Source organism: Phodopus roborovskii, unplaced genomic scaffold, assembly GCF_943737965.1.
Source record: "Phodopus roborovskii unplaced genomic scaffold, PHOROB, whole genome shotgun sequence".
NCBI classification, from domain to species: Eukaryota; Metazoa; Chordata; class Mammalia; order Rodentia; family Cricetidae; genus Phodopus; species Phodopus roborovskii.
The window spans coordinates 2680567-2702527 of NW_026126480.1; the positions used below are offsets into that span (position 1 = coordinate 2680567).

General features: G+C 37.3%; 1 protein-coding gene across 1 annotated transcript; it reads right to left on the reverse strand.

Annotated features, from left to right (window-relative positions):
* Positions 1–279: 279 nt before the first annotated feature.
* Tmem126b (transmembrane protein 126B) lies at positions 280–7362 on the reverse strand. Its single transcript, XM_051192242.1, has 5 exons — positions 7238–7362; positions 4413–4528; positions 2788–2981; positions 1769–1880; positions 280–800 (listed from the first exon to the last, which is right to left on the reverse strand). The coding sequence occupies exons 1-5, from the start codon at positions 7316–7318 to the stop codon at positions 617–619; spliced, it is 687 nt and encodes a 228-aa protein (XP_051048199.1). The 5' UTR covers positions 7319–7362; the 3' UTR covers positions 280–616.
* Positions 7363–21961: the final 14599 nt, after the last annotated feature.

The window sequence follows — 21961 nt, forward strand, 5'->3', positions numbered from 1 at the left end:
AATCCCTCCTTCACATTTAACTCATGTTACTTTCCCCCTATAACATCATCAGTCTAAATAGTTAAGTTACAGTCTCAGTTCCCTCACATTATGTGTGTATCTCTCAAACCATCTCATACTATGTGTTCATATTCCTTACTCCTCCTTTGAGAAGTCTTTGGGATCATTTCTTATGGCATGCACAGTCCCTGATGCATACCATGCACTATTTTGGCATTCGGCATAGGTAAGACCCTAGACTCCAAACCCATTTCTTTTTTTTTTTAAAGGTTTATTTATTGTTTGTTTATTATATATACAGGGTTCTGCCTGTATGTGCCAGAATCTCATTACAGATGGTTGTGAGCCACCATGTGGTTGCTGGGAATTGAATTCAGGACCTCTGGAGCAGTACCAGTGTTCTTAACCTCTGAGTCATCTCTCCAATCCCATCAAACCCATTTCTATACATAGCAAAGAAAGAAGGATGAAATGTGCACTTGTTTTATATTTATATTTACTGAGTACCTGACTTATACTAGGCAAAAGGAACAGAGTTACTTCTCACTCTTTGCCCAGTGCCTGAGTCCTTACAAAAAAGTCCATTCTGCCCAGTTGGCCTCCACTGAGTCTTCGGTTAATTTTCAGGCACAGTTTTTGCAAGCAGCTTTTTACATAAAGCATAGTGGTAAGAGCCATGAATTATTCCAAACGCTGCCTGAAATACTAGAGGAATAGCCATTGCTTTCATCCCAGTTTGACAAAGGATTAACCAATGGAGTATAACTCTTCCTTTTGGTGGCATTGGAACAGAATGATACCTGAAAAAGGAAAAAGAGTCAACCATGTCTCCTGGACCGATACACCATGGAAAGCAGTGGCTTTCTCCATTTCTAGAATAAGTCTATCACACAGATAACTAAGTTACATGTTAGCAGGTTATTTTGTTTTGTTTTGTTCATTTAAGAAAAAGAATGGTTTATTAGCATCCCTCACCCCTGTTCCCCCAAAACAGAAGGAAGGAAAGACGGAATGAATAAACAAAAGAGAAGGGCTAAATAACTCAATCAATAAAATGCTTGCCATGCAACAATGAGAACCAAAGTTTGATCCCCAGAATCCAGGTTAATGGGGAAAAAAAAATTGCCGAACATGGTGATGTGTGCTTATAACCCAATACCGTGGAGGCAGACAGAAGGGTCCCTGGGATTCATTGTCTAGTCAGCCTAATGGCAAGCTCTAGCTCAGTGGTTCTCAACTTTCCTAATGCTGTAATCCTTTAATACAGTTCTTCATGCTGTGTTAACTCCAAACATAAATTATTTTTATTGCTACTTCATAATTATAATTTTGCTACTGTTATGAATAGTAATGTAAATATCTGTGTTTTGCTATGATTTTAGGCAACAACTGTGAAAGGGTTCTTTGACCCCCCCCAAAAGGGTTGGGATCCACAAGTTGAGAACCACTGCTGTAGAGCAATGAGAGACCCTGACTCAAAAATGTAAGGTGAATAGGCATAGTGGCATGTGTTCAATCCCAGCACCTGGCAAGCAGATTTCTGAGTTCATGGCCTGCCTGATATACATATAAGAGTTCCAGGCTATTCATGGTTGCACAGTGAGATCCTGTCTTAAAAACATAAAAAAAGGTGGATAGCTTTTGAGAAATAGCACCTGGAGTTGACTTCTGGTTAAATGTGCAACACCCCCCTCCCCCCCCCCACACGGTTGGGTGGGGGCACAAGGCACAAGAGTGAAGTAAAAAGAGAAGGAATGGACAGACTTACTTAACCGCCAAATGACCATTTTTATGAAAAGCCAGAGCACTGGGATATAAAACACCACATGATACTCCAACCAGTATACTTCTCAGAACACAGTTTTCTTTGCTTATGTTACCTAGAAAGTGAAAAAAGTTTTATTCCTTTTAAGATTTAAGATAACAATTAATACAATGAAGTCACTGTCTCTCATAGCACAGTTATTTTGCTGTTTGCAACCACAGTTAAAACAGTAGAAAGGACTTTAGCAATTCAAAGTCTGGCACTTAACAGGCTTAAATGGATCTTGTTCTAAAACTGTACTTACTGTATTTTAAAATATGAACAATTATCATTTGTTTTTTTTTTAAACAGAAGCAACGTCACAGTAAGAATACTATCACATCTAATACCTGGATTCTAGGTGAATACATATACGTATTGTTTACTATGTGTCAGGTACATGCTAGGAATATTTTGGTCAAGCGTGGTTTCACATGCCTTTAATGCCAACATTTGGGAGGTAGGTGGACAGAGTTTGAGGCCAGCCTAGTGCCAGCCTGATCTACAGAGTGAGTTTGAAAACAGCCACGGCTACAGAGAAAAACCCTATCCTGAAAAACAGACAGAGGGAGAGAGAGAAAGGGGTGAAGTGGAGGGATAATGGGGGGGGGGGAGAGGAGAGAGAGAAAGAGAGAGAGGACACTTTAGTCAAAATTATATTAGGGAAGAAAGTTATTAGACAAACAATAAAGAAAAATGACAAGAGGGGCTGGAGAGATAGATCAGCACTTGGGTGTACTTGCTGTTGTCATAGAGGACCCAGGTTCAGTTCCCAGAACCCACATGGTGGTTCACCACTACTCCTAACTCTAGTTCTATGGAAGAGTATCATTTGCTTTGCTTGATCAAGTCTGTTGCAAAGATCATACCAAGGAAAACATGTAAGTGATAAAACAATATACAAATATCTGAGACTGTTATAAATATTTGTTAATGGGTAAGTTTGTTATAGTCATACTATGTATCAAAGAGTTTAAATTTACCTGAAAGCAAAGCATCAGTTACAAAGAGCTTATAAGCAACAACAGTAGACAAAAATGGAAGGGCAGTCAAGGATACACAGGTCTTCAAAGCTTCATGCCGAACCTTGAAACTGCTTCTGAAAATGATGTTTGCCAGTAGTCCAGACATAGCACTAGTAGTTCCAAAGAATAAAGTTCCATATATATTTATGGTCCTGATAGGATCAAAGAAAAAAACTAAGATTAACATAACATTCTTGAAATGTATCTATTCTTCCTTCAATAAAAACTATAACAAATCTACCCAGCATCAAATATTTCTTGTTACTGAACTATAAAAAATTATTTAAGATCATCTAGAAAAAAAAAAGCTATTTTTACATGGTTAGACTGTCTAGAAAAGAACTATTTGTGAATTGGTCCAGATACATTCAAAATAATTTCTCTATGGTTTATGAGACTTCATTGGACAAAATTTGAAAGACTTGATTCTGGCTCACACTGGAATCCAAAGCTGTAAAGTTTAACTGCCATTATTCTTAAGTTACATGTGTCAGGGAGAATGTGCCTGTGTGCAAACATGAATGTCACAGAGAGGGTACATGAATGTGAGGCTGACACTGGGAACTGTACATGACTGCTCTGTATTAATCAAGGCATGGACTCTCAAACTCAGAGCTCACATTAGTTTTGCCCTTCCAGCTTGCTCTGGGGATTGCCTGTCTGCCTTCTAAAGCTGAAACTGCTGCATACCTGATTTTTATGGGTTTCTGGGGATCCAAAATGAAGTTCTCAAACAAAGAGCTCTGATCACCCAGTCATCCCCCACTCAGCCTAGCTAAAAAGAGTGTTGAGTCATAATTTCTCATCAGTAAACGATAAGTATCCTTCAAACTGCTTTCATACCAATTGCTTCTAATTTTAAAAAAATATCTGTACTAATCATATTTTAGCAGTAAGACTGGGCATTTTTTTTTTTTTTTTTTTTTAAAGAAGTACAAGAAGGGGCTTGGTTCCCAGAACCCACATCCAAAGGCTTACACCAGCCTCTAACTCTAGTTCTAGGGGATCCAAAGCCATTTTCTAGCTCCTCCAATGTATGCTCATTACGCAAACACACATATAAATAAAAAAAATATATAAAAAGAAGCAAAAGAAATCCACTCTAACAAACCACTATTTCAATCCATTGCTAATTCTGTCTAGTTCTTTTTTAAAAAATAAAAGTATTCTTTATAAGCAACTCAGTAAGAAGTTATATTTTTTTTTTATTTTTCTCCATGAATTATTTATTAGCTGTGTTTTCAGAACTTTTGTTAAGGCATCTTTTGGAACTTCAGTGTTGCCAGTTTTCTTAAAACCCTTCTCCATAAATGTGAATATCTAGGAGATTCTCCTAGGATGACTGTTTAAGAGAGCAATTCAGGTTACCATTGGAAGCAAAATAATTTCAAGAGAAACTGTGAAAGCCTATTGGAAAAACATTTTGGCAAAATAGTTTAGTGGTGACACTACCCAGAAACGAAACTTTTGAAGAGACAAACAGAAGGAGCAAAATGCAAGCAGTTTCTTATAAACAATCTTTAGAGACTATAGAAAGGATATGAAAGTAAAGCTGGTGACTCAGCTATCAAAGTGTCTCTTACTTTTTTCTATAATATTCAAGCTGTTTTTCAATGATTTCGGTGATCATTGATCTGAATTTTACATCCCCTAGAGAAGGAATCAGCCGACCATGTGGATAAATTGCCATCTTCATGTCCTGGAAAACATGGAATTCCAGAGTCATAACAGCTAACCATACTAACATTAAATAAAACTATAAAACCATACTCAGACTAAAAATATTTATCTACCAACGTTTTAGGTACTGTGGTATCTGCTTTCACAATATTTTAAGGACACGACTCAATATTTACTGTGCTTTTATTATCAAGACAATGTTTTTGTTTTTTGAGTTATAAAAAAATTGGGAAAATTATTATTTCTGTGTTTATATATGTGGTTGGTGGTTTGAGTAAGGATGGTCCCATAGACTCACATATTTGAATCAGTGACTCATCAGTGAGTGGCAGAGTGAGGATTTATAAAAAATAGGAGGTGTGACCTTGTGTGTCACTGGGGGGGGGGGTGGATTTTGAGGTTTCAAAAGCCCATGCCAGACCCAGGCGTGCTTGTCTGTGTGCCACCCCACCACCATCAGGTTGTAAGCTGCAGGGCTACTAAAATGATATTGAACTAACCCTTTGAATCTGTAAGCAAGCCCTCCTCAATTAAAAGCTTTGTTTTATAAGAGTTGCTGTGGTCATGGTGTTTCCTCTTAGCACTAGAACAATGACTAAGACCACAGATTAGAAATTAAGTTTCAGAAAGCAGAGATGATTTATTTTCTTTTAGTATAGCTATCTCTGTTCATTCCAAAAGGCCCTATTTGTTTACTCTCTTCAGGTAAGGGCAGAAACCTGCTTGTGGACAATGATCTCCTATTTTCTCTAAAGAAAGCCTGAGCCCATTTGGTAGATTATTTTGTGGTAGAGGTATGTAGGAGATAGCCAGGAGGGCTTTGGCGAATAGAGAAGAAAATCGGAGAGAGGTACTGTTCCAGCCTGAGAAGAGGCAGTGATTGCATCAAGGTCATCTTGGACTGTTATGTTGTACATTCAATTTCCTAGAAAGGCCTGGGGATAGAAGCAAGGCCTTTGTCAGAAATAGCTATGTGGCATACCATGAAGCTTGGATTCATGGCAGTGGACTCGGGATTGTAAGGTTCCTGTGTCCCATGAGATAAGCAAATAACTATCAACATTAGATAACACAAGGGCTTGCTCAATTAATTGGTGAAAAACTAAAAAATTAAATTTCAAAAGGATCTTTCATGAATGTCTGGCTATGAGTCAGACTTTTAGGTCTCTGTAGAGACATTTGTTAAATCCTTTGGTACTCTAAATTCTGCAGCTTAAGGGTTTTTAATTTCATCCTTACAAGAAAATATGGACACTTCTTGCAAATCCAAATTTTTGGTTGCAAATGTTTATTTCATCAGTGAGAGGTCTACTGATTCCAAGTTCTCCACATTTAGTGCTTTTTAGTTTTTGTACTACATTTTCTGGATTAGTCAATGAATAAGTATGAAGTCAAAGACTCATTACAGATTACATTGCTAATATTTATAAGAGCATATACTAAACCTCAAATTAAAAAAACCAAAACAAACAAACAAAAGCAACAACAACAAAACCCTAATGGATCCAGACTCCAGGAAATGAACACACACTTCTTAAGGTGGTATACAATAGATTAAAAGACCAGTTTCTCTTCCTCAATACAAAAAGCTATTCAAGCCAGTTCTTTTTCTTTAAAACATCTGAGGAAGATGGGAGGCATAAAATGCTTCACAAGTTTTAACTATTTAAAGGGACTATCCTAGTCCCTTTAAATCTTTTGCTCTCTCTACGCCCTGCTATCCAAATGGAAAATGGAAGGGGAAATAATACTTTCTAAGGGGATTCTCTACCCACTAGATGGCTAGTGTATTATGAAAACACATATCTGTAACATCACAGGTAATCAAAAATTTTACAGAATTTTTATTTCTGTTCTCATCCAATTAACTGAACAGTCTTCCACACCACTGACAGAAAATTTCCAGGCGCTTGTAACAGCTCTGGGGATAGGGGTACCCAGGATTATGGTTGCAGGACAGTAGATACTGAAATAATGAAAAGCGACAACAAATATTTTTAGCATCTGGTGTTTGTAAGACTTTCACTACGCTCTCCTTGATTAAAGCAAATTCCAAGAAGTTTTTACTTATTTTTGTGGTGTTGGGATAGAAGCTGGGACTTCTATTCAAGCTGAGGCATGGTAAGTGCTCCATCCTCATTTTCAAAAGAAGGCTTTCAACAAGTGTTGAAATGAAGATTATTGCCACAACCAATTTATAATCTAAAAGACAATTTATAATCTAAAAGAAAGTTCAAAGTCACCCAACCGATCAGATCTCTATCCCTATAGTAAGTGCATCTGTGTAGGTGTATGGTTTGCAGTGTGTTACAGTGTGTTGTATTTTTAAGTATATTTTTGACTTGACCTTCAGAATTTCATCCAACATTCTTACATGATTTATCCAGCACTGATGTATAATAGGTTCCCTGGTAATCAAAAGAGTGAATGTCTTCAAGAATCCATCACAACCTGGCGCTATGTCAGGACATCCAGAATCAATAAATAGAGTTTGGGCAGGGTGGGTCTAGGTGAGAAAGTATTCCTAATTAAAGGAAAGGCTTGTAAAAAAAAAAAAGGTCCTCGAGGAAGAAAAACAAGATATATTTATTCTGCAGTAGATTTCAGATCTATGTTGTTAGGAACTACGTCTTGTATAAAGTCGGGGCTAGTTCTCTCTATTTGCTCAAACCCTTCACGTGCACCATCTCCAAGGAGGTAACCCACACTACTCCAGGTTTCCGCCTACCTGGGGCGCTTCTCTAGCTTCCATTCGCACCACACCAGCAACCCCGAATTCAGACCAAGTGTGTGGCTTCGACGCCGCCATCTTGGCGCCTCACGTGACCGACTGTGGGGCGTGACCGGAGCGCCCGGGGCGGGGCTTGCAGCTCGCTCCTCTTGCCGGGCCCGCCTCCACCCAGTCAAAAGCCGCGCCCTCCAGACGGGCGGAGATTGGGCGTGGCATCCGGAAACTGCGAGTGCTCATTGGCTCCGAGGAAGGCGCAGGCGCCGGAGGGCCCGCCTCTAGCCAGCCTTGCTTGTCCTTTGCCTGCAATTTGTCAGCCTGGCCGCCTCTTGGCCAACCTGGAGGGGACCTGAGGCGATTCGGGCTCAGGCCTGTTGCTGCGCGCCCCCTTCTCAGGGCGGCTAGACTAGTCGAGCCCTGGCAGCTCGCGCCTTCGGCCTGGTCGGTGTGTTAAGACTGTGACTTCTCGGGTTCCTTCTCAGAGCCTCCAATCCGCCTCCCCCGGCGGGGCCAGAGCAGCACGGACTAGCCTGCTCTTCCCAGTCTTCAGTCCCCTCATAGTCCACCCTAAAGCCCCGCTTGGAAAGGGTCCAGTTAGAACTCACCTCTGCCCTGCTCCCCAGAAGAGCCCCAGTCGGCTAGTGTTTCAGGGGTGGAGGGTGCTGCGAGGAGGCCAGGCGCGCTTCCGTGCACGCGAAATGCCCAGCAGCATCTCCCAGACCCGCAACCCCCGACCCTCCAGTCTCCATGTCTTAGACAAGCCAAATTCGAGAGTTATATAATTTCTAGTGCTGCTGTTTCTCTTGCCCGAGGAAACACTTCATCGCGTGGAAGGTGCAGGACATTTCGGTGCTCTTCAGTATAAGACCAGGGTGTGGGCAGGGGTGGCCAGCGGTTACACAGAAATGTCTTTTCTGCAAAAGGAAGGTGGGTAGATTGGAGAGAGACTGAGAAAGGGTGGATGTGGAAGCCAAACAGCTGCACACCCATTTAGGATATCGCGGACTATTTGCATAGTGTGTGGTTGCATGCCTAATACTACTACAGCGTCTCTGAAAACACCTTTGGGGGTAAGGTTTGGTTTCTCCTCTCCAGCAGCCTCAGTGTTTTTCCTCGCCGGATAGGGAGCTGCTTGGATGCAAAGAGATGACATGATGTGAATGACTCCAGTGTGAAGAAGTCTGCTTCGCCAAATCATCCTGCATCAAGTGCCCATTGAATAGCACTGTCACTTTAATGTCTCCATGCCAAGGGATTGCTTTCCTTCTTTTCAATCCTCTTGGTTAATACATAGGAGGCTCAGAATCAAAGGGGCATTAAGAATCAAGCTTTGGGGGCTTGGAGAACTCAGAAGAAAAACATGAAAGTGACAAGCTGGAATCTGTTTTACTGAGGGGGTGAAATTCGGAACCATTAAATAGAAGGGGGCCTTTGCATCTCTGTTCTGCCCCAGAAAACTGTTCAAACTCGCACACTGTTTAAAAAAGCCAAACGTTTTTAAAAGTATTTTTGAAGGGGGGAGTTTAAACATTTTTCTAAGACCTGATGCTCTTTATGACCAACCATTTCGATCATATATAAAGTAACGAGACGACCCTAAATTTGGTTTGTGCCTTAATGGAGTTAGGAATTGAACACCCAAAAGTATTGCTGCCGGAAGAGAAGAGTTTTTAATAACATTTTCTATGCATACGATAACTTTCTCAGCTTTTAAAACAAGAACATATATTTTATAAAAATTGAAAAACATTTTTTTCTCTGAACACTGTTGGCAGTGTAAAATGTTTGGTTGTGGGAAAACGCATCATTATTTTCTTTAATTGAAATGGAAGATTCAGCCTGGAAATAACAGCTGAAGCGTGAAGTGGTTTGCAACAGTTAACCTGGCTCCATCTCAATTCAGCTGGATCAAGCAGACACTTGCAAAGAGATCTTGAGTCCAGTGTCAGTGGAGAGACCCAAGAATGCCAGTCAAGAAGAAAGGTGGGCTATGAGGTTCATATATAACATTTAATTTTCCTTTTTCTTGGCTATGGTGTTTGTAATTTAAATTGTATTCCTTTGGAGAGCAAAACTTATTTTGAGTAAATACTCATTGCAATACTTTTTCAGTAATATTTTTCTATAGTAAAATTAAGATGATATTATGGACATGTGAATTAATAAATCAGGCAATTGGTATCACCATTTATAATTAGAATAGATTCAGTGCTGTAGATTTGGGGTTGTCCTTAGCTTGTTAGAACTCAGGTTAAATAATGTTTAAAAAAAGAGACTGTCACAATGGAGCTCTTCCCCATTAGCCTCCTAAATGATTATGTAGTTGTAACACATAGCAAAGTGATTATGTTTACCCTGAGCAGAATTATAGCTTTATTATTTATAGTTAAACTTAGACTTCATATTTCACCATAAACCTTTACTATTGTGGTAATTCACAACTATAATAATTTATTCTGCATTATTCAATAACATGTTTGGTAAGTTCCCTCAAATAACTTGCTTTGTACTTGCTTTTTTTTTTTCTTTCTTTCAATAACTTATTACATTGATCAAAATCCAGTGGTGTTTCTGGAGCATCATTTATTATAGATCAGAGACTCTAAAGGACTCAATTTAGCCTAGATCTACCTGAGATGAACTTTATTCCACTGAAATCAGGCCTTTTCTGTTTCTTAGAGATGACATAAGTAATAAAGTTTATGGAGAGTTTTGAATCAAAATTAAGAAGACCCTCAAAATTTACTGTTCTGGACTAGTGTGGATCCAAATGTTGTCCAGTTGTGTTAATTGCTACAATACTGAACCTGAGACCACCTAAGACATATTTTCATTTAAAATATAGAGAATGTATATGATTTTTTATGTTGTTTAATCCATCTGCCTGTGGGTTTGGAAGATGTACTGAGAAAAATTCCAGTCAATGAGATACTTTTGTCTAAAATAGTCTACATAAAGGGGAACAGCACTATCTAAAACTAGTGAAACATCTAGAATTGTGCTTTTGCACTCTGGGTTGGAAAAGTAGGATTGTTTCTTCCTCTGTCATTCCCCATAAGACTACTGGAAAGGATGAGCTGTTTTTCATGTTTTGGAGCTGTACCTGATCATGTTGGATATTATTGGTTTATATGCAACAAGAAAGGTAAGTTTGGGAAATGTGGCCAATAAACAATGTCTTTGATTTCTTTAACTCAGTGTTTTTTTTTTTTTTTTTTTTTTTTTTTTTTTTACTCTTTCTTTCTACCATTCCTGTAGACAATTTGAAATACCTTATTTTATTTTGCTTATATTTATAAATGACAGAGAAAAGGAAGGCACAAGGGAGAGAGAGGAGAAGAAATCACAGTTGATGGTCTAGGTATAACTTATGTAAGCAGAGTAATCTTAAGGGGTCTAAAGCCATTAGACTCAGTATTTTTTTTAAAGTTAATGATATTTTAAAAACTCCTAAAAATTTTTTGTAATATTATTGAAAGTTAATATTTCATGAGAAAAGGTCACATTTGTTTTCTTTGTCTTGCTTCTTTAAAAAGTGAATTGATACAATTGGATAAATTTTTAAAGGTGACGAAGTTCTTCTAAAAGTATATATTTGAATAATACTAATGTACCTGCATTATGGAAATAATTTAATGAATTTATCTAGAGAATTTATATCATTTTTAACTTTTAAAAATTGTTAGTATTCACAAACTTTACAATAGACAACTAGTCAAATTATTGCATGAATTTTGCATTTTAATTGCTAAGTTTGCTATGGCTACTGCTTCTACAATGTAAGAGAAGTGTTTTAAATTTTAAATTAGATTCTATTGGTCAGACCATCCTTCCTTCTTCTTGTTCATCTTCTTTTTTTTTTTTTTTTTTTTTTTTTTTTGAGACAGGATTTCTCTGTGTAGCTTTGGAGCCTGTTCTGGAACTCGCTCTGTAGACCAGGCTGGCCTTGAACTCACAGAGATCCTCCTGCCTCTGCCTCCCAAGTGCTGGGTTTAAAGGCGTGTGCCACCAACGCCGGGCCTTTTTTTTCTTTTTTTTAACCTTTCTGATCTTTCTCTCTTCACGTTGTTTTTACAGACCTCAGTTTTTTTTTTAAATTAACTTATTATTTTACATGTCAATCCCAGTTCCCTCTCCTTCCCTCCCTCCCTCCCTCTCTTTTACACTCTCTGCCCCCTCACATGCAACCTGACCACCCTCCCCTCCCATCCTCCCACCCCAATTTCACATGTAGGGCAATGCCATCCAGGTGGTATCATGTAGATCTGTCAGGTCATTTGAAGTAGGGACTAGGACTTCTCTCCTGTCTCCAAGTTAAGGCAATATCCCTCCATGTAAGGGGATATGTTCACAAGCAGACCTCAGTTTTATCAACTGAAGACTTCTATTTTGTTGCTACAATTTTTTATGAGTATTTTTTTAAACCCAGGATTCTATTATCTGTAGTAGTAACTTGATTTAATGCAAACTGAACCTATAGAATAATCTTTAACATGTTTTAGTTAGTAAAAGTGTAAACTTAATATAAAGTAAGATATGATGCAAGATCATAGTGGGTTGAAGAAGCTTCTTGAATTGAATGATAGAATTAAGTCATTAATGTTAGAAAAAAGTTTGTAATAGTTTGGGCTTCATGTTTTCAGTAGAAAGTTTTTATTTTAAGTTGTCCCAATGGAACGTCTTAGTGCAATGCAGTTATGTCCTTAAATATTTTTTGCTATAATTATTATATACAGGCAGAAAAATGCCTCTTTAATTTCTGTGATTTTGTAAAAAATGCTCTAGTTGTCTTCTGGGTATCTTTTATGCTGACATACAACTACCCCTGATAATTGTCATTTACAGGATACTTTCCTCCTTTGAATTTTTTAGTGTAGTTGTGCTCATGTATAAAATGGGCATAATAAGAGATGTTTATCATGTATTGAAACATTGTTTTCATATTCATTCTTTAACAATAAATCCTTATAAAGGAAGCTGAATATTATATGCTATATTGCATATAATTTAGAGTTGTAAAAATGATGTCATATCTTATGGACACCCTTAACATTGAGATTTTCATTTTCTGATCACAATCATACATACATACATACATACATACATACATACATACATACATATATTTTATTTTTCTTATTTTACATATTGATCCCAGTTCCCTCTCCCTCCCATACCCCCACTCCACAGGGAGGGTGATCCCTTCCAGGAGGGATCATTAAAATCTGTCAAGTCATTTGGAGTAGGGACTAGACCCTCCCTCCTGCCTCTAGGCTAAGGGAGTATCCCTCCATGGGGAATGTGCTCCCAAAGTCCTTTCATGCACCAGGGATACATCCTGGTTCCACTGTCACTGGCCACAATCTTTTATGGCTGACTATTTCTTAAAGATGTCATTTCTGATTTTATTTGGGGAAGGAAACTTATAACCATCCTCCTGAATTTTTCTTCATTTAAAATTTTCTTCCTTCTTTACTTGTTTCTAGCACTTATGGCTTAAGCTGGTTGTAGTGTATCCCTGACTTACATTTGCCTCGCTTTATTATCTATGTTTACTCCTTCCATCTCCATCAATGTTTTTCCGTTGTTTTCTGAGCTCTTGGCTTGCCTGCTTCTGTCTCCTGTGTGCTGGGATTACAGATGTGTGCTACGCTACTACATTTGACTTCTAGTTCATCTTAAGTTAAAGAAATCTTTTGGAAGTTATAAATAGGAATACATATGCATGACTTTGTTGATGGTTTGTGAATAGCTGATGTTTTCCTTTTGCATTCATGTTTCTAAATTTACCTTTGCTCTTTCATGTTTGCCATGGCAGGCTTTATCTAGATGCCTTTTCTAGTCCACAAACCTTCATTTTCATCTTCATGTTTTCCTCAAAATTAATAAAAACTCAAAAGATTTATGCCTGGATTTGCCCAGAAAAGATTGAAAAAAATAATTATCAAAGGTTTGAGAGTTCTGTAAGTAAATGATTTACTCAGAATGTCTCTTTACACTTTAAATTCTCTGAAGTCATCATCTTGGTGTTGGTAGAGAAGGTTTGAAAAATCATGAATTCATAGATTCTTGATGTTGCTTAAAAATAACCACCACTACAGGAGGCTTAAAGAAAGAGTGTTTTGGACATAGAAGTAAAAATATAATTTTGTGTTCACATACTGATTTAGAAGTATATTAGGAATCAAACAACAGTCTTAAGGTAAATTGATCTATTGTTTTTGCTTTGTACTTGTTATATATTGGAAGTTACAAATAACATAGTAATGACTTGATACATAAGGTGTGTGACATGCTAGGTTTTGGGAAAACTGCTCAGAGGTCCACTCAAAATAGAACATTTAATTTTCATTTTAGGATTGCTACTACTTACTTTTTTGGGTAGCAGTCTAGTCAGTAAGAAGCTATACATAAAACACTGGATTTAAAAACTGAATAAAGGTATTCATTCAATCCATTAATGTTTGATCCCTCATTATTATAGAACTATATTCACTGAATTGTAAGAATACTGTTCTTTTGTAATCACATGTTCTCTTTATATCCATATATATATACATATATATACATATATATATGTATATATATATACATATATATCAGGTCAATGATTACTGAGTATTTTATCATGAGGCTGAGATGCACAGTACCTTTTATATTGGGAACACAGAATCTATTTCCTATTTACTGCTACAAGTTCCTGCTCAGGAATTTGTAGCAGTAAAGGTACAAGGGCTCTGCATCCTTAATGTAGGTTGCTTTGTCAGCAAAGGATCATGAGTTTCACCCAGACTCTTCTGCCCAGTCAGTCATTTCAAATTTCCCTCTAGTAAGCTTTCTTCATGGATTCAATTTTTAGTATGTTTTTCAAAGCTATTTCAAGAATTATAACCAAGTCACCTCTAATATGAAACGGTTGTTCTGACCCCATTTATTTTAGGCCTTTTTAATCAAGAGCTGGCCATGGTGTCGGTGTCTCATACCTGTTATCCAATTTCTTATGAGGCTTTGGCAGGAAGATTGACAAAAGTTTGAGGCTACCCAGACCAGCTTTGACTTCAGAGTTGAGATCCTGTCTCAAAAACAAACAAACCAAAAAGATAAAGAGGAACAATGCAAAGTTAAAAAAAAAAAAAAAGGATCTTGTGAAAATGAATTATTTAAACTTCCAGAGGTTATGGGTAAGGTTTTTATAGCCTTTCTATTCTTGCTAGCCCCCGTGGTTCCTTAACCATGTTGGGGTAGGATTCTAAGGCTTTTATTCGAGTGGGGACTGTCATTCTGGAGCTCTATGCCAGCTGTATTGCTGAAGTTTGATAGTAAGATTTGAAAGAAATTTACTAGATTCCACTTTAGTAGTCTTCATAGGTAATGATCTAATATTTTTGCGAGGCATGAATTTAGAGCAAATTAATTCTTTTTCCACCCATAAGGTTTCACTGAGTTCTTACCATCTAAGAGACATATTTTAAAATGGCAAATGATATTCTACCTGTATTCTTTATGAATCTTTTAAAAAACTTAAAAATTATTTTATATGCATCAAAGGTTTGCTAGCATTTATTTATAGTACCAAGGGCATGCCTAGTGGCCATGGAGGCCAGAAGAGGGTGTCCAGTACTCCAGAATTGTGGGTGACTGTGAGCCTCCATTTGGGCACTGGAACCTGAACATGGGTCCTCTACAAGAATAGTAAGTGCTCTTATCCACTGTGAGCCATCTCTCTAGTTCCTGTCTTCATGATTCTTGAAATCTGTTAGGACACAGATGTGAAAGTGAGCAATTTTAATAATTGCATAGTTATGTTAACATGCTCTGCCATGGAAACAGATGGAGAGAACCCAAGGCCAGAGAGAACACAAGGTACAGAAAATAATAGAACTTTACCAGTCAATGTAGAATGAATTATGTCATTACGTCTTGTATTGGCCTCCTCACTGTCTCCCATCCCTTTCTCTTCTGCAGCATCAGAAGGATACAGTGGAAAAAAGCAGACCATCTTCAGAATATTAGGCTACTAGGAGAAGATGTTATAAGATAATCATTACTTAGACTACTTTTGAATTTAAAATTAAATCTATTTATTGTGCACATGGGTGTGCATATATATGACTGCTCCATGATGAATGTATGGAGTTCAGAGGACAACTTGTAGGAGCTGGTTCTGTTCTCTGTGTCCTACCATGAAGGTGTCATGATTTTATTAGCTGAGTCGTCTTGCCAGCCTGGATTTGAACTCTTGATGTATACATTTAGATATATTGAAAATACCAATTTCTATAATTCAAATTTAATTTTTACTCCTAGTCACTGAGTAGAGAACAAAATAATTCTATTGTTTTGAGTAGCTTCTACTTTATTGGGGTTGGTGGGATTACATCTTGAATGTGTGGTACTTTGTGTGGTATATATGTTCCTATGTATGTATAAATATATGTTATAATATTTTATATGTATATATATTACATTATATGTATATAATACATTATATGTATACATTACATTATATGTATATAATAAATGTCTCTGAGATAGTTTATGTGTCTAGATAGTTTTCTGATCTGATAGAGATTATACTTCCAAGTCCTAGACTAACATTTTATCTTATAGAATGTCTATGTTTCTGTTTGCTTAGATATATTATGACAAATTCCTTTCTCAGTCTTGCTGCCTTCTAGTAATGCTGATAGGAAGAAGAGTCTACCAAGCCTATTGTTTCTAAAATTAAATTTATTTATTTTACACAGTACAGCAGTTTCCCCTCCCTCCTCTCTTCCTACTTCCTTCCCCACATTTCCCCCTCTCCCCCATCCCTCTCCTCCTCAGTGACTGTTCAGAAAGCATAAGGTATCCCAAAGGTATCAACATAGTAGCATGGCATAACAAGTTGTGGTAGGATTAAGCTACAACCCTTGTATTAAGGCTAGGCAAGCTGATCCAGTATGAGGAATAGCTTCCCCAAAGCCAATCAAAGCCTCTGCTCCCGTTGTTAGGAGTTCCACAAGTAGACCAAGCTACACAATTGTTGTCTGTCTGTCTGTCTGTATATATGACCTAGGTCAGTCTCCTGCAGGCTCTCTGGTTGTCGACTCAGTTTCTGAGCCCATTTGAGTCTGGGATAGTTGTTTGTGGGTTTTCTTGTGATGTCCTTGACCTCTCTGGCTCCTACAGTCCTTTCCTCTCAGCATGATTCCATGAACTCAGCCTAATGTTTGTAACAAGCCCATTCTTGCAGCTTTAGGTCTAAAAAGTAAGTGTGTGTGTGTGTGTGTGTGTGTGTGTGTGTGTGTGTGTGTGTGTGTATGAGTTTGTGGGTCTAAAGGTGTATTTGTGTGAATAGTGAGTGTATGAATACCTGTGAATGTGAGTGATGAGTTTGTGTATTGCGTGTGTGACTCTAAGTGTGTGAATATGTTAACAAGTATGACTGTGAGGGAGAGTGTGGATGTGTTTCAACTACCCTCCCATCCCACACCCCCCCTACTCCACAGGGAGGGTGATGCCTTCCAGGAGGGGTCAATAAAATCTGTCAAATCATTTGGAGTAGGGACTAGACCCTCCCTCCTTCAGCTGTTTTTCTTTAGAGTAAGGAGAGGCCAGGAGTAATTCCTTAGTACTGGAGAACCTCTCATCTCTCTGTTAAAACTTTGTTCTGAGTGTTTAGACTTTTTGAAAGCAAAACTGGAATAACTTAAATTCTGTGTGTGTGTGTGTGTGTGTGTGTGTGTGTGTGTGTGTGTGTGTGTGTGCACATGCCACCCTCCTGATGCAATAAAGCACCAAATCAGTTATCTACTTGAACGAGAAGAAAAGAAATGAGGCAGTTTAAGGAGAGGAAAAGTTCACTTTTTTTAGTATCAGTTTCCCAAATAATATAAACACACCTTTTTATCATGGTGCCACTAAGTGGCCCATAAAACCACTCCTTTAATCCCTTCTCTCCCTTATTGTTTGTAATGTCTTTTTGTCATTAAATAATATCTATAACTTAACATTTACAAAATGGGTAGTAGAATCAGTATGAGAAGCTTCTTCAGTACTCTATTCTTGTAAGATGTGATGCTCTGGAATGGAGAGTGGGCTCATAGTGCAGTCGAGGCTGCTGGGTGCTGGAATCCCATATGTGGCATTAACTGGTTAGTTACAGGAAGAAATCGAGAACTGAACTTTAAATGCTTGACCTTAAAACATAATTGTGCTAATATTACCTTTGAAGATTATTGTGAGTGTCAAGTACTAAGCTCGTATAAAAACTGCTCTAGAAATAGGAAAGTGTTATGCAGGTACTTGCTTTCAGTGTTATGTCCAGAGTTGAGGCCCTCTCCCATCAGTGACAGGGGTCCAGCTTTGGGAGGAAAGTTGCTCAGATATGGTGGTAACACAGGTGATGACAAATAGAAAATGCCACAATGAGTGTTTTTAAAGTAGACCAGAACAAATAGTCTTTGAATTATTTTTCATTGATAGATAATAAGTGATATGTAAACTATAATATGTACAAAATTTTATAATTTGTACTCAAGATCTGCCTCTGTCTGGACACATATTACCTTTATTTAAGTTCTTAGTCATTTTTTTTCTGTTAAAAGTGGCGCAACACATATTCAGTAGATAGCTGAGTAGAAGTTTTATTTAGCAATCTGCTGTCTTCATCTTTTCTGTTGATTATTAGTCCTCATGCTTTCCATCCTTCAGCAGTTTTATTTATTTTTTTATTATTTGAAAACATGGCTTGTCTGAAAGGAACAACCCACCATTTTAATAGAATATTGTTGTCCTATCAGCAATAGGGAGTAAACCCTAGCTAAGACAATCAAGTTTGTTTTCCATAGAAATGTGACTTCTTGGAGGATTAAGAAGGCTTTGTATAATGAACACTATATTTGGAACCCAAAGCATTAGGATTAAGTTTTAAATCTGTTATTTAGTATCTCTGTGATCTTGGATTTGTGGATTTCAATTTCATGTGAAATAGGCACAATATAACTTGTCAGTGGTGGGAATTAGATAATGCATTTAAAAATCTCTTCTAAATTGTAAAAATGTTGAACAAACTTATATAAAAGATATTTCATTATTCTAAATAATTTACTCTGAGATTTTTTTTTTTAAATATCACATTCACTTTATCCTCTGTTGTACTTGGAACTTAGTTTTGCTAATGATATCACTCCTATGGTCTACAATCTATTTTTCAGCTGTGGAAAATGCTTTTTTTTTTCCTAAAAACTTACTCCTTGGCATTATTGCTATTAACAGTTTTAATTTTAATTTACCCATCCCAAATTATTTATAATTTATTGGCAATGTTCTTCATATACCACATACACTAGAACTGAGCCTTAATTAGCAGACACATGATTAGCTACAATGCCAATTATGTAACATTCAGTCTGTCTGTGGGTTGCAGAAATTTCTCCTGTGGAAAAATGGTACTGTCTTTCCATTTCTTCTTGTAAGTACCTTCAGTAAATCCATTTTTTTTTTTTAAAATTTTATGTTTCTGGTACATCTTCTTTAGACAAGAAAATACAAAAATTGAAACCATCATATCAACAATTGAAGTGACAATTAAAATGGGCATCAGTTAATGTTCTAGTTTACATGATTATTGAAACTTTCTGTGTTAATTCAACGTCTAAAGATCTGACAAGATCCTTGCTCCCATGTCTTTTGTTTAATCAGTGCATATCTATGTGATTTTAAATTATCATCAAAATCCAACTTCCATAGACCAGGGAAGACTTAACAAGGCAGAATGGGGCTGACACCAGGTGAAGATTATCAACACTAACGCAAAGAAGCACAAGTAGTGACACTTGCAGTCCTGGCTGCTGATACCCGAGCCTAAGCTGTTTAGGAGAGAAGTCTGACTGTTGTTCTTCCGCCCTAGCATTTTCTCATACTGAGATGAGCGGCATGAGTTTTGTTGGTTTAGAAAACATTCATCTGTTTTGAGTCAGTATAATGTTTTCCTTGAGTAGCTAACCCATTAAATATTAAATAAACAAAACTCCCTCACTAATCAAATTACATTGCAGACATGTTTATAGAATGTCATCAGTATGGTTTTGAAAATTGCCCTTTATAAGAATAAAAGACTAGAATACCTACATAAATGCCACAAAGTGAACAGAGAAACAGACAAACAAAACCAGACAGACTAGCTTCAAAGTTATAATTCATGGGGAAGAAAAAAGTTTCCTACCACAAGGAATAAAAAGTAAAGCTGCTTAACAAGAGAAACAGAGGGACTAAGGCTTCAGCCATTAGAGACAGTGGATGACTAGGGGACCATAGTCCAAAGAGAGATATAGAGGTATAGGATAATCATGGTGTTGCTGATTCATTAATAAGAAGTGGGCAGGAACAGGTTAGGGAGAACAAGAAGCCGTTATCATTCCTGAGAAATCTCTGCTTTCTTAATGTTAAAGAAAATGAAAATATTTTCCCTGACCCCAAATTGTTAACATTGTTACATGGGTAAAGCACGAAACCACCTTTAAAGTTCATAAGCCAGGTATGGTTCTTATAACCTCAGTACTTTAGGGGCTGAGATAGCAGGATGGTGCTTTTCAGGCCTGAAACTGTCTTTAAAGAAGTTATAGTTCTATACAATTGTGTTAGTATATACTCATGTCACTATCCTTTATTAATGTATCATTTTAAAATTAGAGAGAATTTTCTATTCATCCACACATGACAAAAATTTTGTAAATTAAGTGGGTGTCAGGTTGTTTCAATGTGTGTATATATTATATAACATTTAGATTAGGCTGGGCATGTTTATCTATGCAAACATCTAGTTTTTTTTTTATAAAAAACCCTTTTCTTCCAGTTTTTTTTGAAATGTACAGTACATTATTATTAACTGTGGTCACCCTCCTAGGTAACAAGTTTCTTGCTCCTATGTAACTGTACCTCGGGTACTCACTGATCAGTATTTTCTCATCCATTTTTACTCCTATTCTCATGTTCTCCACAACTGACCATTCTGTTCTGAATTTCTATGAGATCATCTTAAGAGACCCGAGGGTGGGCTCATGCTTGTCTTTCTGTGTCTGGCTTCTGAACTTACTAACTTCCAGTCCTGTCCATGTGGCAACAAATGAAAGGAGGATTTCATGTTGTTTTCTTATGGCAGGACAGTATCCACTGGATAGGTATACTTCATTTCCTTCCTTCATCCATCAGCCAATGAACACTTGTTTCTTCTACTAGCTGCTGTGACTAGTGTTGTATTGAACATGGGAGTTTCAGTGTCTCTGATGGAGTGACTTCATTTCTTATGGAAGCATGCCAAGTAGTGATGTGGTTAGGTCACAAGATAATTATTGATTCCAGTTTTTGAGGAATTCCATACTGTTTTTTTTTTTAATCACTCTATTGATCTGCACTCCCACTAGCAGTGTGCATGGATTGCCTTTTCTCTACTTTGCTAACACTTGATAGTTTTTAGTCTTTTTGATAATAGTTCTTACTGGTGCAGTGGTAAATAGAGCATTGTGATGCTGATTTGTGTTTTTCAAGGATTCTTATGTATATGTTGGTCTTTTGCATAACTTCTTTTGAGAAGCATATACTTAGATATATTGCCCATTTTAAACTTATTTGCTATTTTCATATTGGGTTTTTAGAGTTACTCACACGTTCTGGATACCAACCCCTTTTCAGGTATATACCTTGCATTTTTTTTCACTCTATTAACTGTTTCTTTTGCTATGCATCTTTTTAGTGATGTGATCTATTGGATTATTTTTGCTTTTATTTGCTATGCTTTTGACATCTTAAAAAAAACCCCTTGCCTTTCCAATGCCCTGAAGGAAATGTTTCCTATGCTTTATTCTAGTAATTTTATGATTTTGGTCCTATAAAGTACTTAGTCCATTTTGATATTATTTTTTGTAGCACAATAAATAAAAGACCTAGAGACAGATATTGGGGTTCAAGTTTCAAGCTGAAGATCAGAGAAGCAAAGCAGACAAGCCAGTAGATCATACATACCTCTACCCATCTACTGCATGGAGCAATACAATGACTCCTATGACTCCTAATGACAAATATTGTCATATCTGTAGGACATTGCTTTGCTCATATCAGAGAAACTCCATGCAGTAAATGGGATATAACACAGAAATCTTCAAATGCACAATGTACAGAGATTGAGAGATCCAATCCTAAATGGATGTCTTCATCAAATCCTTCCCCTTACTGCTCAATGATCTATGCATAAGAGGGGGTAGAAAGATTGTAAAAAACCAGAGGTGATGGATGGGTGACTCCAGGTAAGCTGTGTTTACTGGACACAATAGGACTGAAGTATAATATATAAACTCAGAAGGGACTGAGTCACCACAATAAGACTGGCACAGGTTTAATCCAGACAGGATCCCAGGACTGAAAGGGGCAAATAGACACAGGAATTCATCCCTAATCATGAAGGTTTTTTTTTTTTTTTCAAAGACAGTTTGTTTCAGTGGAGGGTCACTGGGCATATTAACCACCCTCCAGGGAGACTCCATGCCCAGGAGTAGTTGGCCAATATGAAACAAGCTCCATGTCCTTCTTGAGGTGGAGGGGCTTTTAGTTTTGCTAAAAAACAAAAATCTAGATGTCACTAGCTTTTTGATAGAGATTATATTGAATGTGTACATCTTAATGGGTTATAGGGACAATTGTACAGTATTAATTCTTCTAGTCCATGAGCACTAGCTATCTTAAGCT

What these genes read in the sequence shown, in the direction of transcription:
- Tmem126b (XM_051192242.1), bottom strand. Translation starts at nt 7,318, where the DNA reads ATGGCGGCGTCGAAGCCACACACTTGGTCTGAATTCGGGGTTGCTGGT. An exon ending in CTTGAATATTATAGAAAAAA is followed by an intron (nt 2,982 to 4,412) that starts GTAAGAGACACT and finishes TGATCCTATCAG; the next exon opens with GACCATAAATATATATGGAA. An exon ending in AACTGATGCTTTGCTTTCAG is followed by an intron (nt 1,881 to 2,787) that starts GTAAATTTAAAC and finishes TTCACTTTCTAG; the next exon opens with GTAACATAAGCAAAGAAAAC.